The following is a 21,456-nucleotide window of genomic DNA, read 5'->3' as shown; positions in this document are numbered from 1 at the left end:
TTTGGCACCACCATCAAGAGCGTCCAGTGCGATAATGGCCGTGAATTTGATAATTCTCAGGCACGCACGTTCTTTCTCTCCCACGGTGTTGCACTCCGCATGTCGTGTCCATATACTTCTCAACAAAACGGTAGAGCCGAACGTTCCCTTCGCACCATAAATAATATTTTACGTTCTCTCTTGTTCCAGGCGAGTCTCCCTCCGGTCTACTGGGTCGAAGCCCTTCACACTGCGACATACCTTGTGAACCGGCTCCCCACTAAAACCCTCGCCTTCTCGACACCATACACCTCCCTCTACTCTACCCAGCCCTCCTATGATCATCTTCGAGTTTTTGGGTGCGCTTGCTATCCCAATATGTCCTCCACAGCACCCCATAAACTCGCTCCCCGCTCATCCCTATGCGTCTTCCTCGGCTATTCCTCGGAACACAAAGGCTATCGGTGTCTCGAGCTCCAGTCAAATCGCATCATTATTTCTAGACATGTCGTTTTTGATGAGTCCTCTTTCCCCTTCTCCGACATGTCTACCACACCAATGGCCCCTTCCGCCTTGGATTTTTTAATTGATGAGCATGATCTTACCACTTCGGTTCCAGGAACCCGTTTCACTCATGCAGGTACTACTCCATCGGCTCCTCATGCTGTGCATGGTACTGTACCCGTGCATGGCACTGTAGCAGCGCCTGAGCTCTCCCAGGGGTCACTGGACCTTGGCGCTGCTGCCCAGATTGTTCCTAGCAGCGCCTCTTCCACGCCCGTACATCCTGGTGCTGCTGCCCCTGTACACCGCGTACAGGTTGTTGCCAGTAGCACCACTCCCATGGCGCCATCGAGTACAGCCGGTACCGCTACGTCCGCCTCGTCGACCGCCCCAGCCAGTGCTGCTGCCCCCGTGTCTTCCGTGCGGGCAACTGCCAGCAACACCACGGCCACCGGTCGTACGGCGGCCACGAGGCCGGTCTCCATCACCCCCGTCGACAATGCGCATCCCATGCGCACGCGCGGCAAGGCCGGTATCGCACAGCCTGTGGATCGCCTCAACCTCCACGCTGTGCCCATGTCGCCACTGCCCAGCTCTGTCCGTGGTGCTCTGTCCGATCCAAATTGGCGCTCCGCTATGCAAGCTGAGTACGACGCTTTGATTGCCAATGACACCTGGAGTCTTGTGCCACGGCCTCCTGGTGTTAACATGGTCACCGGCAAGTGGGTTTTTCATCACAAACTACTTGCAGATGGTTCTTTGGATCGCTACAAGGCCCGCTGGGTCCTCCGGGGTTTCACACAGCGGCCTGGTATTGATTATGATGAGATGTTCAGCCCGGTGGTCAAGCCCGCGACAGTCCGAGTGGTTCTTTCTCTGGCTCTCTCTCAGGACTGGCCCATTCACCAGTTGGATGTAAAAAATGCGTTCCTGCATGGTACTCTCACAGAGACAGTGTACTGCATTCAGCCCACAGGTTTTGTGGATTCTTCACGTCCTGATTTCGTCTGTCGGCTCAACAAGTCTCTATATGGTCTGAAGCAAGCTCCGCGTGCTTGGCATCATCGGTTTGCCTCTCATATTATTTCACTTGGATTTGTTGAAGCAAAGTCAGACACTTCACTCTTTATATATCGACGAGGGATAGACACAGCTTTGTTGTTGCTTTATGTGGATGACATTGTTCTCACTGCTTCCTCTGCTAGTCTTCTGAAGCAGATTATTGGGGCTCTCCAGCGTGAGTTTGCTATGACTGATATGGGTCCGCTTCACCATTTTCTGGGCATCTTAGTGACACGCTCTGCTAGTGGTTTATTTCTTTCTCAGCGACAATACTCTCAGGACATTTTGGAGCGAGCCGGGATGAGTGAGTGCAAGCCTTGCAGCACCCCTGTCGATGTACACTCCAAATTATCCGCAGATGGACCTCCTGTCGCTGACTCCACACAGTACCGCAGTCTCGCTGGTGCCCTGCAGTATCTGACATTTACCCGTCCGGATATTGCTTTTGCTGTTCAGCAAGTGTGCCTCTACATGCATGACCCCAGGGAGCCCCACCTCGCGGCTCTCAAACGGATTCTACGGTACCTACGAGGCACTCTTTCACTTGGTTTGACTATGCGCCGCTCGTCACCTACAGAGCTCATCGTGTACACGGATGCAGACTGGGCTGGATGCCCGGATACCCGTCGCTCCACCTCTGGCTACGCAGTGTTCCTAGGTGACAATCTGGTGTCCTGGTCCTCCAAGCGTCAGCACACGGTCTCACGATCCAGCGCTGAGGCTGTGGCGAATGGCGTAGCTGAAGCCACCTGGCTGCGACAGCTACTGTTCGAGCTTCACCGCCCTCCTCGCCGAGCCACTTTGATCTATTGTGATAACGTCAGTGCAGTATATCTCTCCAGTAATCCAGTGCAGCATCAGCGAACGAAACATGTAGAGATTGATCTCCATTTTGTTCGAGAGAAGGTCACCCTCGGTCACGTTCGGGTTCTTCATGTTCCTACGACATCACAGTACGCCGACGTCTTCACCAAGGGCCTACCCACCTCGTTGTTCCAGGAGTTTCGATCCAGCCTGACCGTTAGCGATGCTCCCGATTAGACTGCGGGGGAGTGTTAGACTATTGTAATTGTAGTATGTATAATTATAGTAGTCAGCCCTTGATTTTAGGCATATACGCCTGTGCGGTTGGCTTAGAGCCACCCCGGCCTCCATATGTATATACGCACATTGCTATGGAATAGATTGATTTTATTCCCACAATTACTCTTTCAGTCTCAATGGAAGATTTTATAGGAGTTTTATGAGGATTAAATTGTATATCACATCAGCTAAATAGCTGACTTGGCAAGGTCATTATAAGAAGAGAGAAATAAGAGTTTCATCATATGTGAGAGGAGTTTCATTCCCGTGATACTCATCAGACAAAGTTACCAAGTTCTCAGTTTTGGTAACTGTACAATGAAACTATGTATTGAGACTGGCCTGATGGATCACCTTGCATTTGACGCACTCCACGTTTGTGACATAAACTATCACCTTGACTGCCATTGAAGGCCCTTGAATTGGCGGTACCAAATAGAGGAGGCGCCGTAAACATCTCAATGTTCACGAAAAATACTAACTCCGTTATATCTAGGATATGCCTAATATCCTCTTTTTGCTGGTAGTTTCAAAATTAATTCACTGGTTTTCCAAGAGCTTGGACAAAATGACCATTATCAGCTGCCTGCAATCCTTTGCTCTCCTTGTCTCGTATGTCAAAGGGTGTTTCACTAATTTGAAGATTTATCCAAACGTTTTCCCGGGCCTTATTTGGTAAACTTATTCGTAGGATGGAAAATGGACTAATTTCCCAACCAATCCCGTCCAGCAAGTTTATCCAAGATACTAAAATACCCTCGCAGCTTCAATAATTTACCTCGATCGCCCTTCCTCCTCCGTCAGTTCGGCGGCCGATTCTTGCTAAAACCTCCGTCGCGCAAACACAGCTCCAAGTCACCCTCCTCTCATCCCCAGCCACCCGCCTATGCTCTCGAAATTCCGCGCCCTCGAACTCCAATCACCGAATCACCGCGAGGTATCTGAGAATTTCCACGCCCAATTTCGCTCCGGGATTCAAATACCCCACCTAATGGTTCAGCGCACCGCCTGAATCACACATGGGGAGGAAGAAAACGCGGCCGGTTCGAGCGGGGGGCGCCGCCGCTGCGGCGGCCGAGGCCGACCCCGACGCGCCGGGCCCTAGCGGGGGTGCGAAGCGCGCGGCCAAGGGCGAGGCGAGGAGGGACGTGTGCGTGGAGGTGGATATGAGCACGTGGGGGCTCGCTGACGTCGACCACTGCGACGTCGCTGAGGTGGTCCTCCGAGACGTGACTGTCTCCGGCGAGGGGGAGGAGGGGTTGGAGGAGGCATTCGGGGCGTCGAGGTTCTCCTTGCGCTTGCGGGTGCGCGCCGCGCCGGAGGAGGGGTTCAGGTTGGGCCATTGGCCCGTTGTGCCGGCGGATTGCGTGCTCCTGGAGTATGTCGTCCATGGGGATCGAGAAGAGAAGCACGGAGAATTCGTGGTGTCAGGGTGTTTTGATGGTCCCGATGAAGGTGTATCCGGCCTCGCCCATTTGGTCAGTTTGAGATTCGTCACGCTGCGGGTTCAATCTCTTGGAGCATTTCGGGATGTTGGCGAGGCACGGGTTGAATCATTCAGGGTTAGAGTGGAGGTGATGCAGCGGGCTTTCAGTGCGTGTGAATCGCTGCTGGAAGTGGCTAGGCATCCATGGAGGAAGAGCTTGATGAATATGATGGCTTGGCTGCGTCCTGAGGTCACGACAACGGCTGCGATTTATGGGATGGATGGCCTTGGCGTGCCGATTGATGATGATGCTAATGCTGATTTCACACCAAAAAGTGATTCACAGTTTGATCTTGCTGCTTTTTATGAGGCCGTTAAGCCTTCGATGTGAGTATCTTACATCTCGCTATTACTCTAAGCTCATAATCATGCGTTAACATGAATGTGGAAGCATTTAAACTTAGATAAGTACTTGCTGCCGTTGTTATGGTATACCATATGTGCCTGCTTGGTCAGAATCTATGATTTGAATTATACAAAGTTGTTAATAGTTATGATGACGTATCATGTACCTTTTTTTTCTGTCTGTTGTATGATACTTCTTTTTTATTCTTGTTATTAGTAATGCGGAACAGTTGGAAGGTGGTCTCCCTGATTTGATTCCTCAGCTCAGGCCATATCAACTCCGTGCAGCACATTGGATGGTTCAACGCGAAAAGGGAAACACACTCCATCAAGAATATGTTAATTCTGCACCATATTGTGTTCCAATCGATTTTATTCACAAGAACTCCAGGATGTTCTACAATCCTTTCAAGTAAGTCTGAAGTGTAGGCACTACTCGTATCTGGTTGATATATTTGTAGCCTGCTATATTAATTATACTAGAGATTTCTTAATTCCTTTCATATTGTTGTACTATTCTAGAGTAACCTGTTTTCAGAACACATACTGTTTCTGCTAGTAAAATTTTATTTGTTCCTGTGAATGCCTTGGATTTTCACATATATGTTACTTTACAGCGGAAATTTAAAATTTAATTGTTTCTGTGAATGGCTATCTGTTTTGCAGTGGAAATATTTCATTGCAACCAGAGCCTTGTCCACCTTATGTTTCTGGGGGCATTTTAGCTGGTATGTTGATAACAATTGTAATAATAAATTAATGGCCATACCGCTTTCATTGTTTTGACCACTGTGGATAGTTGCCGCTGACACTCCTTTTGTTTGCTTGCTTGATTATAGATGAAATGGGATTGGGGAAAACTGTCGAGCTTTTAGCTTGCATTTTTGCCCATCGTAGACCATTTTCAATGGACTTTTCTATCTCCCAGAACAAAACAGAAATGAGTCAAATAAAGAGGCAGAAAGTAGAGAGGGTTGAGTGCATTTGTGGGGCTGCAAGTGAAAGTTTTGCATACAAGGGTCTCTGGGTCCAATGTGACATTTGTGATGCTTGGCAACATGCTGATTGTGTTGGGTACACACCCAAAGAAGACATACCTTTTGACACCGCTGAAGGTGTAGCATCAAAAATTAAAAAAAAGAACATGAAGCCTAGGATTGGAAGGAAAAAGAAACCCCAGTGTTCTATTGTTGATACAGAAGACAAATACATTTGTGCACTGTGCTTGGAGCTTACTGAAGCAGCACAAACTAATATATTCAGCCATGCTACATTGATAGTATGTCCTGCACCAATATTGGCACAGTGGCACTCTGAAATTACCCGGTATGATTTCTTTTATCAATATGTTGGTTGAACAGTTTTGCGGATAGTTTCCAGATAGCAGAATCATATTCTTCAATGTTTCCAAGCTACACATCACTATATCAAGACACTTAACATGTAACACTTTTACATGCCTCTGACCTGCTGTTACTTTGAAATTTGAGATCCCCCCCTCCCCCGCCCGCCCCGTGCGTGTGCGAATATAGGAGTATTATTTTATTCCCATCATGTTTGCCACATAACTCACTCTCTTCACTGCTTGCTTTTTTTTATTGTTATAGAAGTTCCACTGCTTTATGTTAAAAATCCTTATGACGAATCTATAAGAATTAAGAGGGCCCATGATAACAAGCCTTTTAGATAATATGCTCTCAGTCTTAGTACAATCTATATCAATAATGAAGCTTTAAGGGCCTTATTCAGTTTTATTCCATAAGTGTTTTGGCTTACCTCTTTTATGTGGTAGACTTATCTGCATACAATGATACTGCTAACAGCTGTTTTCCTTAACTCTAGACACACAAGGCCAGGATCTCTGAAAGTTTGCATTTATGAAGGTGCTAGGAACTTGGATCTGGCTACCATCCAAAAAATTGATACGACTGAGATAAGTACTGCTGATGTTGTCTTGACAACCTATGATGTCTTGAAAGAAGATCTATCACATGATTTTGATCGGCATGATGGTGATCGCCGTTTCTTGAGATTTCAAAAGAGGCAAGTAATGTTTATTTTTCACAATGAATGCTGACAGCTTAGTGCAGACTGATTCCAGTAGTTTGAATCCTCCGTAAATAATATGAAACATACCTTACCTCATAACCAGGAAGTCATGGATCTTTACATGTTTGAGGCAATAGTTTTTTTTTTGGGGTGGGGGTGGGGGATGCAGCATGGTAGTTAAAGCTAAATTGAAAAGATAACTACAAGTAGCAGAGTTATATGACCCACGTCTTGCAAAGACATCAATAAGCTGAAATTACTCTGAAAAGGATCGTTTTTTTTCCTTGAACGTGCAGGAGAGCTGCATCTCATATATTAAGAAGAGGGAAAAGGAGATGCCATACACAACATCAAAATGCGCGCGCGCGCACACACACTAACAAATGCATGCACAAAAAGGCACACCTGCACAAGCCACACTCCCGCTGAAAATTGCATGATGAAAAAAAGGAGCACCAGTGAACAGGGAATGCAATTTGCATGTTGCTCCCTTTCATTTGTGTAAATAGCAGTAATATTCTTGCTACCACATGTACAAAAGCTTGCTTCATTAATTTTTTTATAAACAGAAAATAGCTAGGGAGCTCAGCTTACTACTGAGGGGGTGAGGGGCCAAGTTTTTTTTTCTTAGAAAGAAAAAATCAAATGCAAGCTGACATACCGTGATGAATCAGGGATCTGTGCAGCTTTACTTTAATCTTTATGTTTTTCTTTTTTTGGGTGTTGTGTTTGGGTTCATGATTAAAATATTTTGAATCATGAATTCATGATACCTATTTATTGGTCTGGCATGATGTGATTACAAAAAAGTGAAAAACCTAGTGAAGCTTAAAGGATAACTAACTTGAGATTATTTATCATTTAGAATCAGGGTACACTGATAACAAACTGAAATAGAAGTGAAGTACTCACTCTGTCCTTAAATATATGACGTTTAGGACAAGCTAGTTAGTTCATTTTTGAGGTAGTAGCTAGCTTGTCCTAAACGTCATATATTTAAGGACGGAGGCAGTAGCTTGTTTGGTCTGGATACTCCTTTGAGTGCTTGCAGTCTTGTAAGCATTCCGTATGTTATCCAGGTGTGCCATTTATGCAAACTTTAAAATAGCCCTGACTGAAACTCTGCTGAACTGCATTACGCTCTATAGATATCCCGTCATTCCAACTGTCCTGACAAGGATCCACTGGTGGCGGCTTTGTTTGGATGAAGCTCAGATGGTAGAGTCAAGCAGGAATTCTGTGACTGAGATGGCAATGAGGCTACATGCTCAACACCGTTGGTGTATCACAGGAACACCGATACAACGCAGGCTTGATGATCTCTTTGGGCTTCTACGTTTTCTTAGGACAAGCCCATTTGACACATATAGATGGTGGGTGGACATTATTAGAGATCCATATGAGGTATTTTGCGTGCCACTGTTAACTGTGTGCGACTATTACATGCTGACGTTTGAAGACATTGTCATGCTATAATGTGTATTGTTTATAAACTGTTAATCACTTGCCTAGACTGACAACTTAAACACTGTAGTGTTGCGGTGGTTGATGATGGATGTATTTAGCTACAGCTCTATGAGAAACATGTGTAGTATGGGTCTTACACTGAGCCTGTTGGTTCTTGTTACTACCTAGGTCCAGTCTGAAATCATAGGCATGCATTTCTTATAAAGAACTGAAAAACCTGATGAAACACTGGCAATTTTAGTGCTGGTTTATTGCTTGTATAGCAATACAAGAAATCATGAATAATATTGCTATAACTGTGCATGTAATGCTTCTTGCTACTCAGTAGGCTTTGATACTGAATAATATTGCCATAGCTGCTGCACGTAATGTTTATTGCTACTTGGTAAGGTTTGATAACATTTTTTAGTGAGATAGCTGGACTGAGTAATTATTTTCTTTTTGTCTCATGGAATCGAACTACAGAGGGGAGACAGAATAGCTATGAATTATGCACACAATTTCTTTAGGGAAATCATGTGGCGCTCCTCCAAAATTCATGTCTCAGGTGAATTACAGCTGCCTCCTCAAGAAGAGTGTTTTTCATGGCTCGCCTTTTCGCCCATTGAAGAATATTTCTATAAGAAGCAGCATGCGACCTGCATGGACCGTGCACATCAGATTATTAGAAGTTTGAGAAGTGATGTCAACATAAGAGAATCAACTTCAGGTACTTTGTCCACTAAATCAATAATTTCAGGTTTCCACATTGATTCTCATGGGCAGTGTTTTCATGCTATTCCATAGAGATTATGAGCAAGAAACTAGTTGGAAAGGACATTCCTTAAGTTGAGAATATAGACGCAAAGATTTTACTATTACTTTCTGCTTCTTTTTCCTTGCTTTGTTTGTCTCACCCAGTCCCCACATGAGATGACTCAATATCTGAAATTTCCATTTCTCCTGTTCTCCACACCCACTCAGAACAAAGCAACAACGTGTACAATCTTCAGAGGCATTTGTGTAATAGCAAATTTCCAAGATTGTTGAACATTTTGTGTGAGGCTGCCTAATAATTCCCTTCCCCAGACCCCCATGTCGTGTTGTCTGGGAGCTTTCAGCACTGCATAGGCCCTTTTTGTTAAATAAGCTCAGTGGTCAAATAGTTGCCAGTCTTTCCTTTTTCCAAAAATATTAAGCTTCCTTTTGATCTTGTGTTTGCAGATTCAAATGCTTCACTAAATGTTTACCTCTCCAATGATGACATTGCCAAGCTCCTAGTCCCACTGCTGAAACTTCGGCAGGCATGTTGCCACCCACAAGTGGGGAGTTCTGGTCTCTGCTCCCTGCAGCACAACCCTTTGTCAATGGATGAAATTTTACAGGTGAATAGCTAATTATGGTACAGTCCTTGTTGGTACCTAATATTTTCTGTGCAACTTTTTAATAATGTGCTCATTCTTGCCAGTGATACTTTTGTATCCAGGTTCTTATTGGTAAGGCAAAAATCGAAGGAGAGGAAGAGCTTAGGAAAATTGTAGTCGCCCTGAATGGTCTTGCTGGGCTAGCTGCTATTGAACAAAGGAACCAAGAAGCTATTTCATTCTACAAAGAAGCACTAGCTTTAGCTCATGAAAATATCGATGATTTCCGTATTGACCCTCTATTGAATCTTCATATCAACTACAATCTTGCGGAACTGCTTAGAACTAGTTCTGAATATTTACAAGAATGCCCATTAAAAAAGCAGGCTTCTGAAGTTGACAACAGCCGGAAAAGAAAGAAAAATAACACTGTTGAGACAGATCTACATAGCACAAAGCGAAGTAAAATATGTGAGAACAGTGTTTCAAGTTTGACAGCTAATGGTTTAGAAACGTCTGAGGAAGATGAGAATTTTATTGGACAAGCATGCACAACTGGTGAGATGGACACAGAAAACTTTGCTGGAGGCCATTCATCATTGAAATGTTTTGCTGATGAGTGCTTGAGGAAGACTTGCAATGCAATCACAGAAAAGTACTTGTCAGTTTTTACTTCAAGGCTGATAGTAGTACAGAAGGATTTTAACGCATCATTCACCGAGGTGATCACTACAGTTCTCTTATTTTTGTAGTTGCACCAAGCTGTCTTAATCTATTTATATTTAGTTATTTACTTGTCTTCTGTTACATTCCTAATCCTTGTTAAGTTTGTGATCCCAAACATTTCCCTTTTCTTCCTCATACTGAGCCTCTGCCTGCCTTTAGGTCGTGAATATCACTAAGGAGCTACAGAGTGAGCATATGAATTGGTGGCTACATGCTTTGGACTGCATTGAACAGAACAAAGTTTCTGCTGATGAACTCCTTAAGAAGATTGAAAATTCTTCTACTAAGAGCACCACTGGTTTGGGTTCAAGGGGAATATCTTCCAGGTCTATAGCAAACTTGTTTGAGTTTGTCCATTTATTTACTTTTTTCTCCATGGTACCTATGTTGATTTTTCTCTTCAAGAATTCATGTCACTAAATAAATAGTTGATGATTGACTTAGTTATTTTGTTCTTTCACAGGGTTAAAAGTATTGCTGGATTAAAATATGCAATTCAATCTGATATTGATTCTCTACAAAATGCAAGGCAACAGCTGATGGATAGACTTTTGGAAGTTGACAACACAATGGATAACCCAAGGGATGAGGACATTGAGGGTCAGCGATATTGTCCAAAGTGTTACGATGGTTCTGGTTCTTTATGTATCCAGTGTGAGCTAGATGAACTTTTTCAGGTAGTCATGCACCAATGTTTTTTGAAGTATTTATGTCCCTGTGAAATTAATCGTGTATTGATTTAATCTTATCATTTCTTTTAGAGGTATGAAGCACGGCTGTTTCTTGTTAAGAAATCGAACAATGATTCTGTCATTGACTCAGTAGAAGAAGCCCAGGATCTACAGAGGCGAAAATATGAGCTCAATCACTTCTTCCGTAATAAAAACTCCAATGAGGGATCTGAACCTGGTTATGACAATAATAATCCTAGGTCAGCCCGAGAAAACGTACAGGTGTGTAACACACTTCTATTTCTGCATACCATACAGTTAAATAGCTGTCACTTTTTTATCCACACTTTTTTCTAGGATAACATTACAACCCCAACTCTGGAAAATAATGTTACACCCTCTATTTTTCTTTTCTTGTGTGTCTTCTTCTAAGGCACGCACGCATTTTGAGATTCAAACTTCGTAATCTTTGACCAACGATTAGACCAAGAATTTGTGGATTGTTGTATAAATTACCATTGGGTTTACATTTGAAAGTAGTCCTATAAGGTACCAGTTTTACAGTCATGAGCTCTTTTAAGAGATATTAACTGTCAAAGTGTAGCGTCGTAGACTGCACATGGTCAAACCCGCACCTTACGTTTCGAAACAGAGGGAATACCTTCAATCCGACCTAGCATCCCAAGCAACCAATGTGGATCCATTTATGCGTTATCGAATATTATATTTTGTACTGCCAATTGTTACAGGTCTACAGGCATCCTTCTCAAACTGAGACCACATTGAGGGTTATCCGAAATCATTCAAAGACAGTATTGGGAAGGCAATATTCTACAATTGCTAAAAAGCATTTACTTCTTTTTGAGGTAGAGATTGTTTCCTTCTCTTTTGACATGCTCAATCTGGTTATTTTAATGCTAACTAACAAATTTGGCCATGGCATGATGATTTAGGATATGCGCAAGGAGTTTTCTCAAGCAAGGTTTTTGTCAATTGCTCAAAATCAATTATTGCGTGCTCATGACGAGATCAAGATGTCTATCTCAAGAATGCAGCTCAAAGAGAAAGATGGTGAACCTAGCGCTGTCAATATTGTAACTAGAGAGGAACTCATACCATATAGTGTCCAGTTCACAAGTGAAAAATTCATGTCGCTCTCATCTTTAGCCCGTGTAAGGGGTCAACTCCGGTATTTAAAGGTGTGTAATAGCTGTCAGTAAACTTTCTCTGTGGAAATTCACATTCTAGTCTACAGTTTGCATGGCTTGTTTGTTTTCAAAGATTGCTATTATACTATCTCCATATGGATCACTCGTTTTATTGGATAAATATCATCTTGCTACCTCTGCTATGGAGTCCTATTCTTGCATGACTCCTTTTTAATTTACTCCTATGTTTTGCTTTTGGGGTGCGTTTTTATTGGTACTGATTGCATTTTTACTTTTAGGGATTGGCGCTGTGCAACAAGAAAACACTTAACAAGCATGGCGAATCATTGCCTACAAGTGGTGCTGTTGATACAGCTACTCCATGTTCTGTCACAGGGCAAACCATTTCTGATATTAATAATGAACCATGCCCAATATGCCAGGAGAAGGTTTTTGACCAGAAAATGGTATTCCAGTGTGGTCATTTTGTATGCTGCAAGTGTGAGTATACATGCTAGTTTTATTTTCAAAATAGCTATACCGTTTGAAGAAAAGCAGTAGATAGCATAAATACTACTGCTGACTGCTGCAAACTATAACATGCTTGTCTGGTTGTTGTGTTGTGGTCTTGTGGAGTTTACTTGAGTAATCATAACTTTCTGCTAAGTATAATGCTTATCTAGCAGCAGGGCATACAGTTTGATAATCACACCAATTGTTTGTTCATATGATGGATATTGTTTAGTGAATTCCTGACCTTTCTGCTTACCGCTCTCAGGCTGTCTTTACATGACAGAACAAGCTGCAACACAATTTGGGAAGGCTAAAAAATGGATCATGTGCCCTACATGCCGTCAACGTACAGATCTTGAGAATGTTGCTTTTGTAGTTGAGAAACACAGTGACAAAGCTGAAAAAAGCACAGAAGATCAAGAAAGCACTATTTCTGTCCAAGGTTCATATGGAACAAAGGTTTCACCATGACACAATCCCCTTACTTGTGGTTGTTCTATGTGTTCTGCACTTTAAATCTGTGGTTACTGCTTATTTTGACTTGTAACTTGCAAAACTATCTTCGGAAAGTAGGACCTTTGTGTCAATGTGGCCAATCACAAATTAATCATGTAATCCTGCGAAATGGAATGACAATATTGTCAAGATGAAAATGTTAATGCAACTACATTTCTATAATGCACTTGCTGTTAACTATTTTCAGAGAGAAAAACATAAGCCATGCTTTATCAAACTCCACCACTTCTGGTTTGTTTGCTTATGTACGTTGAAATTTGGTGTACTAATCCCACTTTTTGTTTCTTTTTCTGATAAAGATTGAAGCTGTCACAAGAAGAATATTGAGGATCACTTCAACTGATGGAGTAGCTAAAGTTCTTGTTTTCTCAAGTTGGAATGATGTACTCGATGTTTTAGAGCACTCCCTTGCTGCTAACAAAATTTCATATGTTCGCATGAAAGGTGGAAGGTGAGATCTCAAAGCATATCAAGTCAAGGTTCTTAAAATTTTGTTGATTGACCATTCCTCTTTTTTTACCGAACCAACGAGAAACTGTTCCTTTTTTATCATTATTGAGGAAGTACTTTACATGCTCCACTATTCTGACTTTTGAGCAAAGAAATGACTTATTGAAAGTTCATTTCCTTTTCAGAAAATCACAGGCAGCTCTCTCCCAATTCAAAGGTCAGTTGAGCAATATAAGTGTAGATAAAGCGAAAAGGACAGTCTCCAAAATGCAGCCTGTTCAAGTACTGCTGATGCTTATACAACATGGAGCAAATGGTCTTAATCTACTGGAAGCACAGCATGTTATTCTAGTGGAACCATTACTAAACCCTGCGGCTGAGGCACAGGCTATCAGCAGGATCCATAGAGTTGGGCAAGACAAGAGCACATTTGTTCACCGTTTTATAGTAAGGGCTAATCCTATTCTTTTCATTTATAAATAGATTACTGGAGCCCATTTTTAATATCTTATTTTGCTTTCAGGTGAAGAAAACAATAGAAGAGAGCATCTACAAATTGAACAGGAGCAGAGCTGTCTGCTCTACTATAAACCGGAAATCCAAAAATTTCAAAGATGAGCCTGTTTTGACCCTGAAGGATGTTGAATCGCTATTCCCGATGACAGCACATGATGATCCCCTAGAAGTGTCAAATCAAGATCATGACGATAGCTTGAGGAGTTTGCCTCCATCTGTTGCAGCTGGTTTAGCTGCTGAAAGAAGGCGAGTAATGGAACATGGCAACCAACAATAAGCTTAGTAGCTAACAGATGGCTTCTCGTGTCGAGGTTCAGAAGTAGAAGCATGCACAGTTTTGATATAGCAGTTCGACTAGTGCCATGTCAACTTATGCCAGGTGCATCGTGTTCATGAACGCAGCGTCATTTAGGCTACTAATTGAAAGGTCAATTTTAGATCATTGGTATTCGAGCCAGTATTTCTTTTTATGGAATACGACTGTCATCTGCAGATGTGCCGTTTCTTCGCTTTATTTGTTGGAAATTTCCTGCTGCATGTTCAGTGAGCCAGATGCAGCGAAGTTTTACGAATTCGCATGCATATTTAGTTGCATATTTAGTTTGCGTTACTGATGCCGTATTTCGTATTAATAATATTCGGGAGTTGGCTGATAGTTTCTGCATCCGGGCTACGCTCACTACTCACTGGTGACTAGCTGACTGCGAGTTCCAATGCCTATGCCGACTTGCATCGAGTACTTATTCGTTCAGCAATGCAAGCCGCCGACATGGCAATTAGGCAATATTATTTATTATTGTCTTCTAACTTGGCTCTTTAGCTATCCATTTCTTTCTTGAGTTTTCTGGTCTCTCGTTCTTGAAATGTACTGAAAAGAGAGACATGTCTTCCACACATATGAAAAAAAAAATATAAAACTTGTGGTTGTGGGGCTCATAGTTTCTTTGTTTAACTAACGGAGGGGTCGCCGTGTTCCCGTCATGCATGTGTCAGGGCAAAAGACCAGTCAGCCTTGATACACATGTTTTCATAAGAAAATTGCCCGTGAGTTGTAGTTGTCCTGGACGATGCTCTCCCCTGGACCATTTGGTGCATGAGGCGCAAGTTGTACAACAAGGATGTAGAAAATGCTATGTTTAAGATAAGTTGTTTAAGGCGAGGATGTGTTGATCTGCATACTTTGCCATTTTTCTCCAGCATTCACTGCATGACAAATGAAAATTCGTAGAATCGTCAACATGTGCTGCTTGTACAATTGACAGACAACTACATAACATTCATGTTCACAGAAAAAGAAGAAAGAAACGGACCGTTTGTATACTAGTGTGAAAATCACCATGGAATGGCTTTAACAGTTTCGTCTCCAAGTTATATATATGCAGGGGATTATTTTTTTGATGACAAGAAAACAAATATTTATATAATATGATAATATATAAAACCACACGGGAGAAGCCTTGCATGTGATCACATAATATATCCGGACTATTCATCTTAAGATCAATGGTGAGATGAATCGTGGGTAGTGAGAGAATCTTAAGTAGGTAAAAAATTCAACGGTTGGACGAATATCATGGGAGAAGAATGAATGGTTGGGATTGCTCATGTGGTCACAAGTAAAGTACATGTGGACTTGCCTTTCTGAGTTAGCAAAGGTGACTCTACTCTCCATGAGGATCGAAGCCAAGTTTTGGTGTCTTAGAGCAATTCCAACAGAGTTGCTATCTGACCCTCCAAGCTAAAATTTGAAGTCAGTAAGAAAATTATGGTCTAACAGAGTTGCTATCTGGCTCTCCATCCCATCCGACTCGCCAAATTTCCCTCACACTTGCCAAACTTGGTAAGTCAATTTGCTTTGCCAAAGTGTGGGTTCCACACGCAGTAATTGCTAGAATGGAGAGTGCAAAATGGAGAGGCTGTTGGAGTGGATGAAGAGTGTGGATTAATTTTTAGAGAGGAAACTAGCGGTTGGAATTTGAAGAGTGGGAAATAGATAGGAGCAACTTAATATAGAGAGGAATCTTTCTGCCAACTTGAATAGAGAGTTAAATAAAGAGAAAAATGAATTGTCTGTCTTATTTAATCAGCGACGGAGACCCGTTCTGATGGATGCTTTGGCACCATTTTTCCGATAGGTGTAGTAATTTTGTGGTATGGATGTAACGATGTGCTCGTCATGTCCATTGACTAGATATCAATTTCTACCGGCCTGGCTTTCAGAAGACGTTCATAGCCATAGGTGTGAAAGCGTGCTTCGTGCGATTGTGAGCTTCTATTTTCCGTTATCTGTTGCCCTTCTTGGGATTAATCTCATGAAAATTCTCTCTATAACTCTGCCCTCTTTTTTCCTGGTCAGGGCATGCAGCACTGAGAGCCACTGTCCACTGAGCTTGCGACTGTGAGCCATGACCGTGAGTCGGCTGGCCGTGAGCTCACGGTGGCGCGTCAGCGCGATGACGAACCAGCTCCCGCCCCCGGCTTCGTCGCCTTGCGCGCAGTGCGACACATCCATCCGGGGGCCCACAGTGCCTGCATGTTCTTCCACGCCACTTCCTCTTTCGCCTTCCCGGCCTCCTCTCCTTTTCCTCCCAACTTCCCATCCCACCGCCCGCACCAATAAAAACAAGCCGCAGCAGCGGCACCCGACGACCCTATCGCGCTAGCTACGGCCGGGCAGGTGGGCATGCATGCACTTGCACCGCAACTCTAGCTTATTCAGCTAGTGGATTGCTGCGACTGCGAGCATGGCGTCTTCAGGTAGCGGCGGTGGCGGTGGCGGCGGCGGCCGCTTATCATCGCCACCGGCCGCGGCTCCTCGGGCGGTGGTGGACAACCTGATCGACGTGCGTGCGCGAGCGGAGATTCTCCGGAACATGCTGCAGGGGTCGCCCACGCCGCCGGGCACGCCGGCGGAAACGGCGCCGGCGGGGACCAGCGAGCTGATAGACGGGATCATGAGCAGCCTGTCGAGCGCTCTGTCAGCTCTGGACACCCCCGGCGGCGGTGGCGGCGGCCAGGGACAGGGCCGGAGGAGGAGGAGAGCTGGCGCGGTGGCCGGGTCCGGGCCGCAGCGCCGGAACATGAGCACCCGGAGAAGGTGAAGAAAGTTAACCAAAACCTTAAACTAACCGTGCAACTAGCTAGCCCGCTGCATCATGCATTAGGATACGACACCATGATTGGTTTCTTATGCTGCTTCCTTTTGCAATTTGGAGAGTACCCTAGCTAGTCTAAGTTTAGTAGTGGGGATTAACTTTATGTGCCAATGATAGGGAGAAACCTAAACTTTTTTTTTCTAAGACTGATTTCAGTAATTGTAAAATGAAAAGGCTAATCCAGGTTTGGTGCTTCTAGCTTACGAGAGTTATTCATGGTCGCACTTGTATGAATTATCGTCTATAGTTTATTGAAGCAGTATTCCAATTAAAATCTGTCGTATCACGGGTCCTTATTAATCTTGTATGCCATTTCATCATCTACATATGCATATGCCAGATCGCACAGCCCCTTCTTGAAGACAGTCACTACTAGTACGCTCGATGATGGCAATTCATGGAGAAAGTACGGGCAGAAACATATTCAAGACTCGCCTAACGCAAGGTGCATATGTGTTTATGTGTGTTCAACATGGTTGTGTGCATGCATCATTTCCTGTTGATGCAGAGGTTGGAGATTACCTTCATTATATTGTCTAAAAGAAGAAGATAGTACGTGATGATCCAATCAATAGGCCTATGGGAAGTACTATACCTATTAGCATCTTAGACCAGTTCTCTCTGGATTTGCAGGAGCTACTACAGGTGCACGCACAAGCCAGACCAAGGGTGCAGGGCGACCAGGCAGGTCCAGACCTCCGATGACAACCCGTCGGAGTTCGTCATCAGCTACTTCGGCCACCACACCTGCCGGGACCCCTCCACGATGCCGCTCGTCATCCACGACGACACCGCTCCGCCGGATAGCGCAAACCTCATCAGCTTCGGATCCACCGCCGCCATGGGCGCATCCACGAGCACACACAATATTACTGTTCCTCCTCCCCACGCCTTTGATCCGACGACGATGCTGGTCTCTCGCTTCGTCTACCGCTACAGCTCATCTCTGCCGGCGCAGGACCACCGCTGCGGCAGCGAGGAGGTGCATAGCAGCAGCTCGCCGGCCGGGGATCTGACCGCCGTGGTGGGATCAGCGGGGATGGCCTCGTCGGCCACCGTGGGCTCGGCACCGGCGGAGTACATGGCTTGTGGCGCTGGCGGCACGGGCAGCTTCCCGTCGTCTCCTAGCAGTCTCGGATTCATGACAGGCTCGTTTGGTTCCTTTGGGAACGCCGGGGATGACGACCTCTTTGGCTTTGATCCCTGACAAAGGCTGATGCATGCATGCATGCGTCGATCTCTATGCATGGCTAATGATGACACGTTTGCAGTTTGCATGCATGCACTAGTGGCACTACAAGTAGTAGTAACCATGAATAGATTGATGGCGAGATATCCTCATGGATGTGTAATGGTTAATACAATAAAGGCTAGCTCTAGTTCATCTGAACAGTAGTGTTTTTGTGTAAAACATATGTATATTTGCTGGATCAAGGCCAGTCCACATGTATGTGAAAAGTATGGATTGTATTGTAGTGCCTTGTGCATTGTAAGATTATATACGAAGTTGAAAAGTAATGGATTTATGCTATATATGCAATCCAAGGTGATTTTTCATTAAGTCGTTAATAATAATAAGCAGGCATCCAAATTTAAGTTGAAAAGGACTTGAAACTGGATAGCTGGATGCACATCCCTATCTCTCTCCCACTTCAGCTGGCTGAGTTAGGCTCACTTCTTGTAATTCGTGGTGATTTCTTCGGGTAAAAAGGAAAAGAATTCTATCATTTAGAACTGAACCACACAATACAAGCGAAGGACTCAGACTACAATTCAAAAGAGTATATTGGTTTCAACATAGACAATATCTTCAACTGAGCCGGGACCTTGCTGCCAATTGGTTATGACCAAGCACATGTACATACTAGTAAACACGCATTTGTTATGTCATGAAAAATACAGAAAATCATAATCCAGCTTCATGTTCGCTCAGCGCGCTTCAAAAAGCACAAACTTATCTAGGGCCGCTACAAAAAGATTGAGATATATTGCTATTAGCAGACACATGCTGTCGAATCCTAAATGGATCGAATATGTAGAATTATGCCAATTGGCGAAATATCGGCAAGATTCACAATGTGTACTTTTGTTAGCTGCATGCAGTGAACTGATCAATCAACTAAGTAGGATCAGTACACGGTTTATTCGCCAGTGTCAGTCCGGTTTGTGGCCTGCCAGCTCTCTTTAACGCTTTTTAAGCTAGTTGTGTATGGTTTTGTGTAGATCATGCCTGTCACTAGTCGGGTAACCACTTGGCTTTCTGCATCGATGCTTGGTTGGACCGATGGGGATCCACGTAGGCCCCTCGTGACAACAGAAGTTAGAAAAACCTTAATCTTGGCCAAGTTACTGTCAGGCCAACTTCAATATTGCTCACTCTCGTCCACTTCCAAGGCCTGCACTCCAAAGACTTTGACTAGCACATTATATAGTGCATGCAATTGTTTTTAGGGCATCGGACAGTATGGAAATTAAAATGGCTGGTTCTCAACCACTCGACACATGGATGCACTGAGCTAGAAAAAAAATCTCATGAAAGGAAAGCCCAGTTTTTTTTGTCTTCCAAGCAACCAAGGGAGAAAGGAACCCAACTGAAATCACTTTTACTGAAAAGAAGGCAAAGATTATACAGGCTATTATATCACCAATGATTTGTCAAGCATGCGTGCAACAGAATTGCTGCATGGAAGCAAAGCTAAAATAATACAGTTCATGCACAAGGTATGCATTTCTTTCTGAACGTGCTAAACCACTAAAAATCAAGGTAGATTAGTATATATGTAATGTAAGAATGCAGCTGAGTTGTTGTCGTTGGTGGTGACTTGAACTAGACCACGGTTAGTTTGCACGATTAGACGACCGATTAGGAAATTTGCAGTCCAACAACTGCAGAAAACTGAGTTTAGGGTAGTGCAGAGTCTCGGCAGGTCAGTGGTTAATTTCTCTGCTGGTTATACAATAATAGGCTTTGAGGTCGACATTGTCGGCCTGGATTGCTGTCACGCCGATTTAACTTGGATTTGTTGATCAATTCAACAACGAGTGAAGGCAGCACGTGCGTTGATGGACCCTAGCTACGACAGATTAGTTCGACTGGATCTCAGTAATCTATGCAGATATCGGGCGATTAATAAAAAAACAAGTTCATTCTCTAGGTGATAAGCATCAGAGAAAACTTCATGGCAAAGTCCGTGGTCATCTGAAGTTGTTCCAGCAAGTCAGTTTGCATCCAATATATTTCTTGTCATGTGAGAACTTTACAGCTGGTGCTGTAAAAGTATACAGTGCTTTTTGGCTTGGCGTATTCTGCTTATTAAAAAGGAAATAAAGACGTCTCCCAGAGCTTTCCACTGGAGACTAAAGTCTAAAGAGATCAGCTCTTTCAACTTTCTGAAGATGTGTGTAAATTAACAGTTCAATTCTCTGAACCTTCTACACATAGACACATAATAGTGCATTGCTAAGTAGTACTACCTCTAATGTTCACTCTACCTTTTACTTTTGAGTGTGCTCAACTATTCATCAATTCTAAACTTACCACACTCACTCTTCCAAGTGTGTCAGTTTCTTAAGTTGAAGGCTTGTGCTCCAATAATTGCTCATAGACTTTACAGTCGAGCAATGCTAATCTGTTCTTGTGTGTCTCTGTTAAACATCCTTTTAATTTGAGTGAATCCACAAGTTCGGATATGCGATACTGATGTGCTGTACTAGTTTATCCACAAGCGACAGGTGCTTTTTAGGTCGATAGATTTTACGTGCGGATGAAAACCACCTGCCACGCAAGTAAAATGTCACTGCCGTCTTAGTGTTGGTAGATCTGCTTCCTTTCACTTCACCAACTCCATCAGGGGACACTGGAAAAAGTTAACCGGCGGCATTGCAATAATTCCGAGCTTTTTGATCGGTATGGACACTAGCTACCTACTTGTTCTTTTCATCTTTTTGGACGTGCACAACTGAATTCTCAACTGATGCACCGTAGCTGTCCCATGCACTGTGGAGATACCAAGTGGGGCACATCCATCAATTCCATGTATCTTTCCTTCATTCAGTCACGCTCATGCTCCCATGTTGTCATGTCAAGCTGCTTTCCAGGGCGAATTTGGCAGGGTCCTATCGAAAACGAAATCCAAATAATTGCCGAAAGGCCGAAATAATCCAGATTATATCCCAGAATGAAAAGGACCAAAGAGTTTTTCTTAGGTCGATTTCAAGTTTCAGCTGAATCATAACATATATATGCTGATCAGGTAAATATATACAGGAGTATTCACGTTCCTTTCCTCAGGGGAATCGAGGTCATATGTTTTTACTTTTTGGGCACAACAAAATGTTAAAACGGGTCCAATTCGTATCACTCGGACCAACAATAACGTAATATCAGATCAGTTGGGCCTCCTGATCAGCCAGGCTATCTCTTCGGTTAGCCAAGGTTTATTA

General features: G+C 43.6%; 2 protein-coding genes across 4 annotated transcripts; both read left to right on the top strand.

Annotated features, from left to right (window-relative positions):
* The first annotated feature begins 3,409 nt into the window (after positions 1 to 3,409).
* Positions 3,410 to 14,395, top strand: LOC101785197 (E3 ubiquitin-protein ligase SHPRH). Of its 3 annotated transcripts, XM_012844154.2 has the most exons (19): positions 3,415 to 4,441; positions 4,677 to 4,871; positions 5,126 to 5,187; positions 5,299 to 5,785; positions 6,302 to 6,502; positions 7,657 to 7,912; positions 8,441 to 8,684; positions 9,179 to 9,339; positions 9,441 to 10,040; positions 10,204 to 10,370; positions 10,508 to 10,721; positions 10,806 to 10,997; positions 11,465 to 11,581; positions 11,669 to 11,914; positions 12,163 to 12,364; positions 12,642 to 12,835; positions 13,192 to 13,343; positions 13,528 to 13,789; positions 13,866 to 14,395. In XM_012844154.2, exons 1-19 carry the CDS (start codon positions 3,648 to 3,650, stop codon positions 14,133 to 14,135), a joined length of 5,016 nt encoding a protein of 1,671 aa, XP_012699608.1. In that variant the 5' UTR covers positions 3,415 to 3,647; the 3' UTR covers positions 14,136 to 14,395. The 3 variants fall into 3 exon arrangements, with proteins under 3 accessions (XP_012699609.1, XP_012699610.1, XP_012699608.1); XM_012844155.2 differs by lacking the exons at positions 13,192 to 13,343; positions 13,528 to 13,789; positions 13,866 to 14,395 and having other exon boundaries at positions 3,410 to 4,441; positions 12,660 to 12,801; XM_012844156.2 differs by lacking the exons at positions 13,192 to 13,343; positions 13,528 to 13,789; positions 13,866 to 14,395 and having other exon boundaries at positions 3,410 to 4,441; positions 12,163 to 12,330; positions 12,642 to 12,792.
* A 2,077-nt stretch (positions 14,396 to 16,472) lies between these two features.
* On the top strand, positions 16,473 to 18,546 carry LOC101785602 (probable WRKY transcription factor 38). The gene is made up of 3 exons (XM_004958647.3): positions 16,473 to 16,955; positions 17,354 to 17,458; positions 17,647 to 18,546. Exons 1-3 carry the CDS (start codon positions 16,603 to 16,605, stop codon positions 18,218 to 18,220), a joined length of 1,032 nt encoding a protein of 343 aa, XP_004958704.1. The 5' UTR covers positions 16,473 to 16,602; the 3' UTR covers positions 18,221 to 18,546.
* The last annotated feature ends 2,910 nt before the right edge of the window (positions 18,547 to 21,456 follow it).

Source organism: Setaria italica, chromosome II (assembly GCF_000263155.2).
Source record: "Setaria italica strain Yugu1 chromosome II, Setaria_italica_v2.0, whole genome shotgun sequence".
Classification (NCBI taxonomy): domain Eukaryota; kingdom Viridiplantae; phylum Streptophyta; class Magnoliopsida; order Poales; family Poaceae; genus Setaria; species Setaria italica.
Note: the sequence above shows the minus strand (reverse complement) of the source record. Positions and strands in the feature narration are given on the sequence as shown.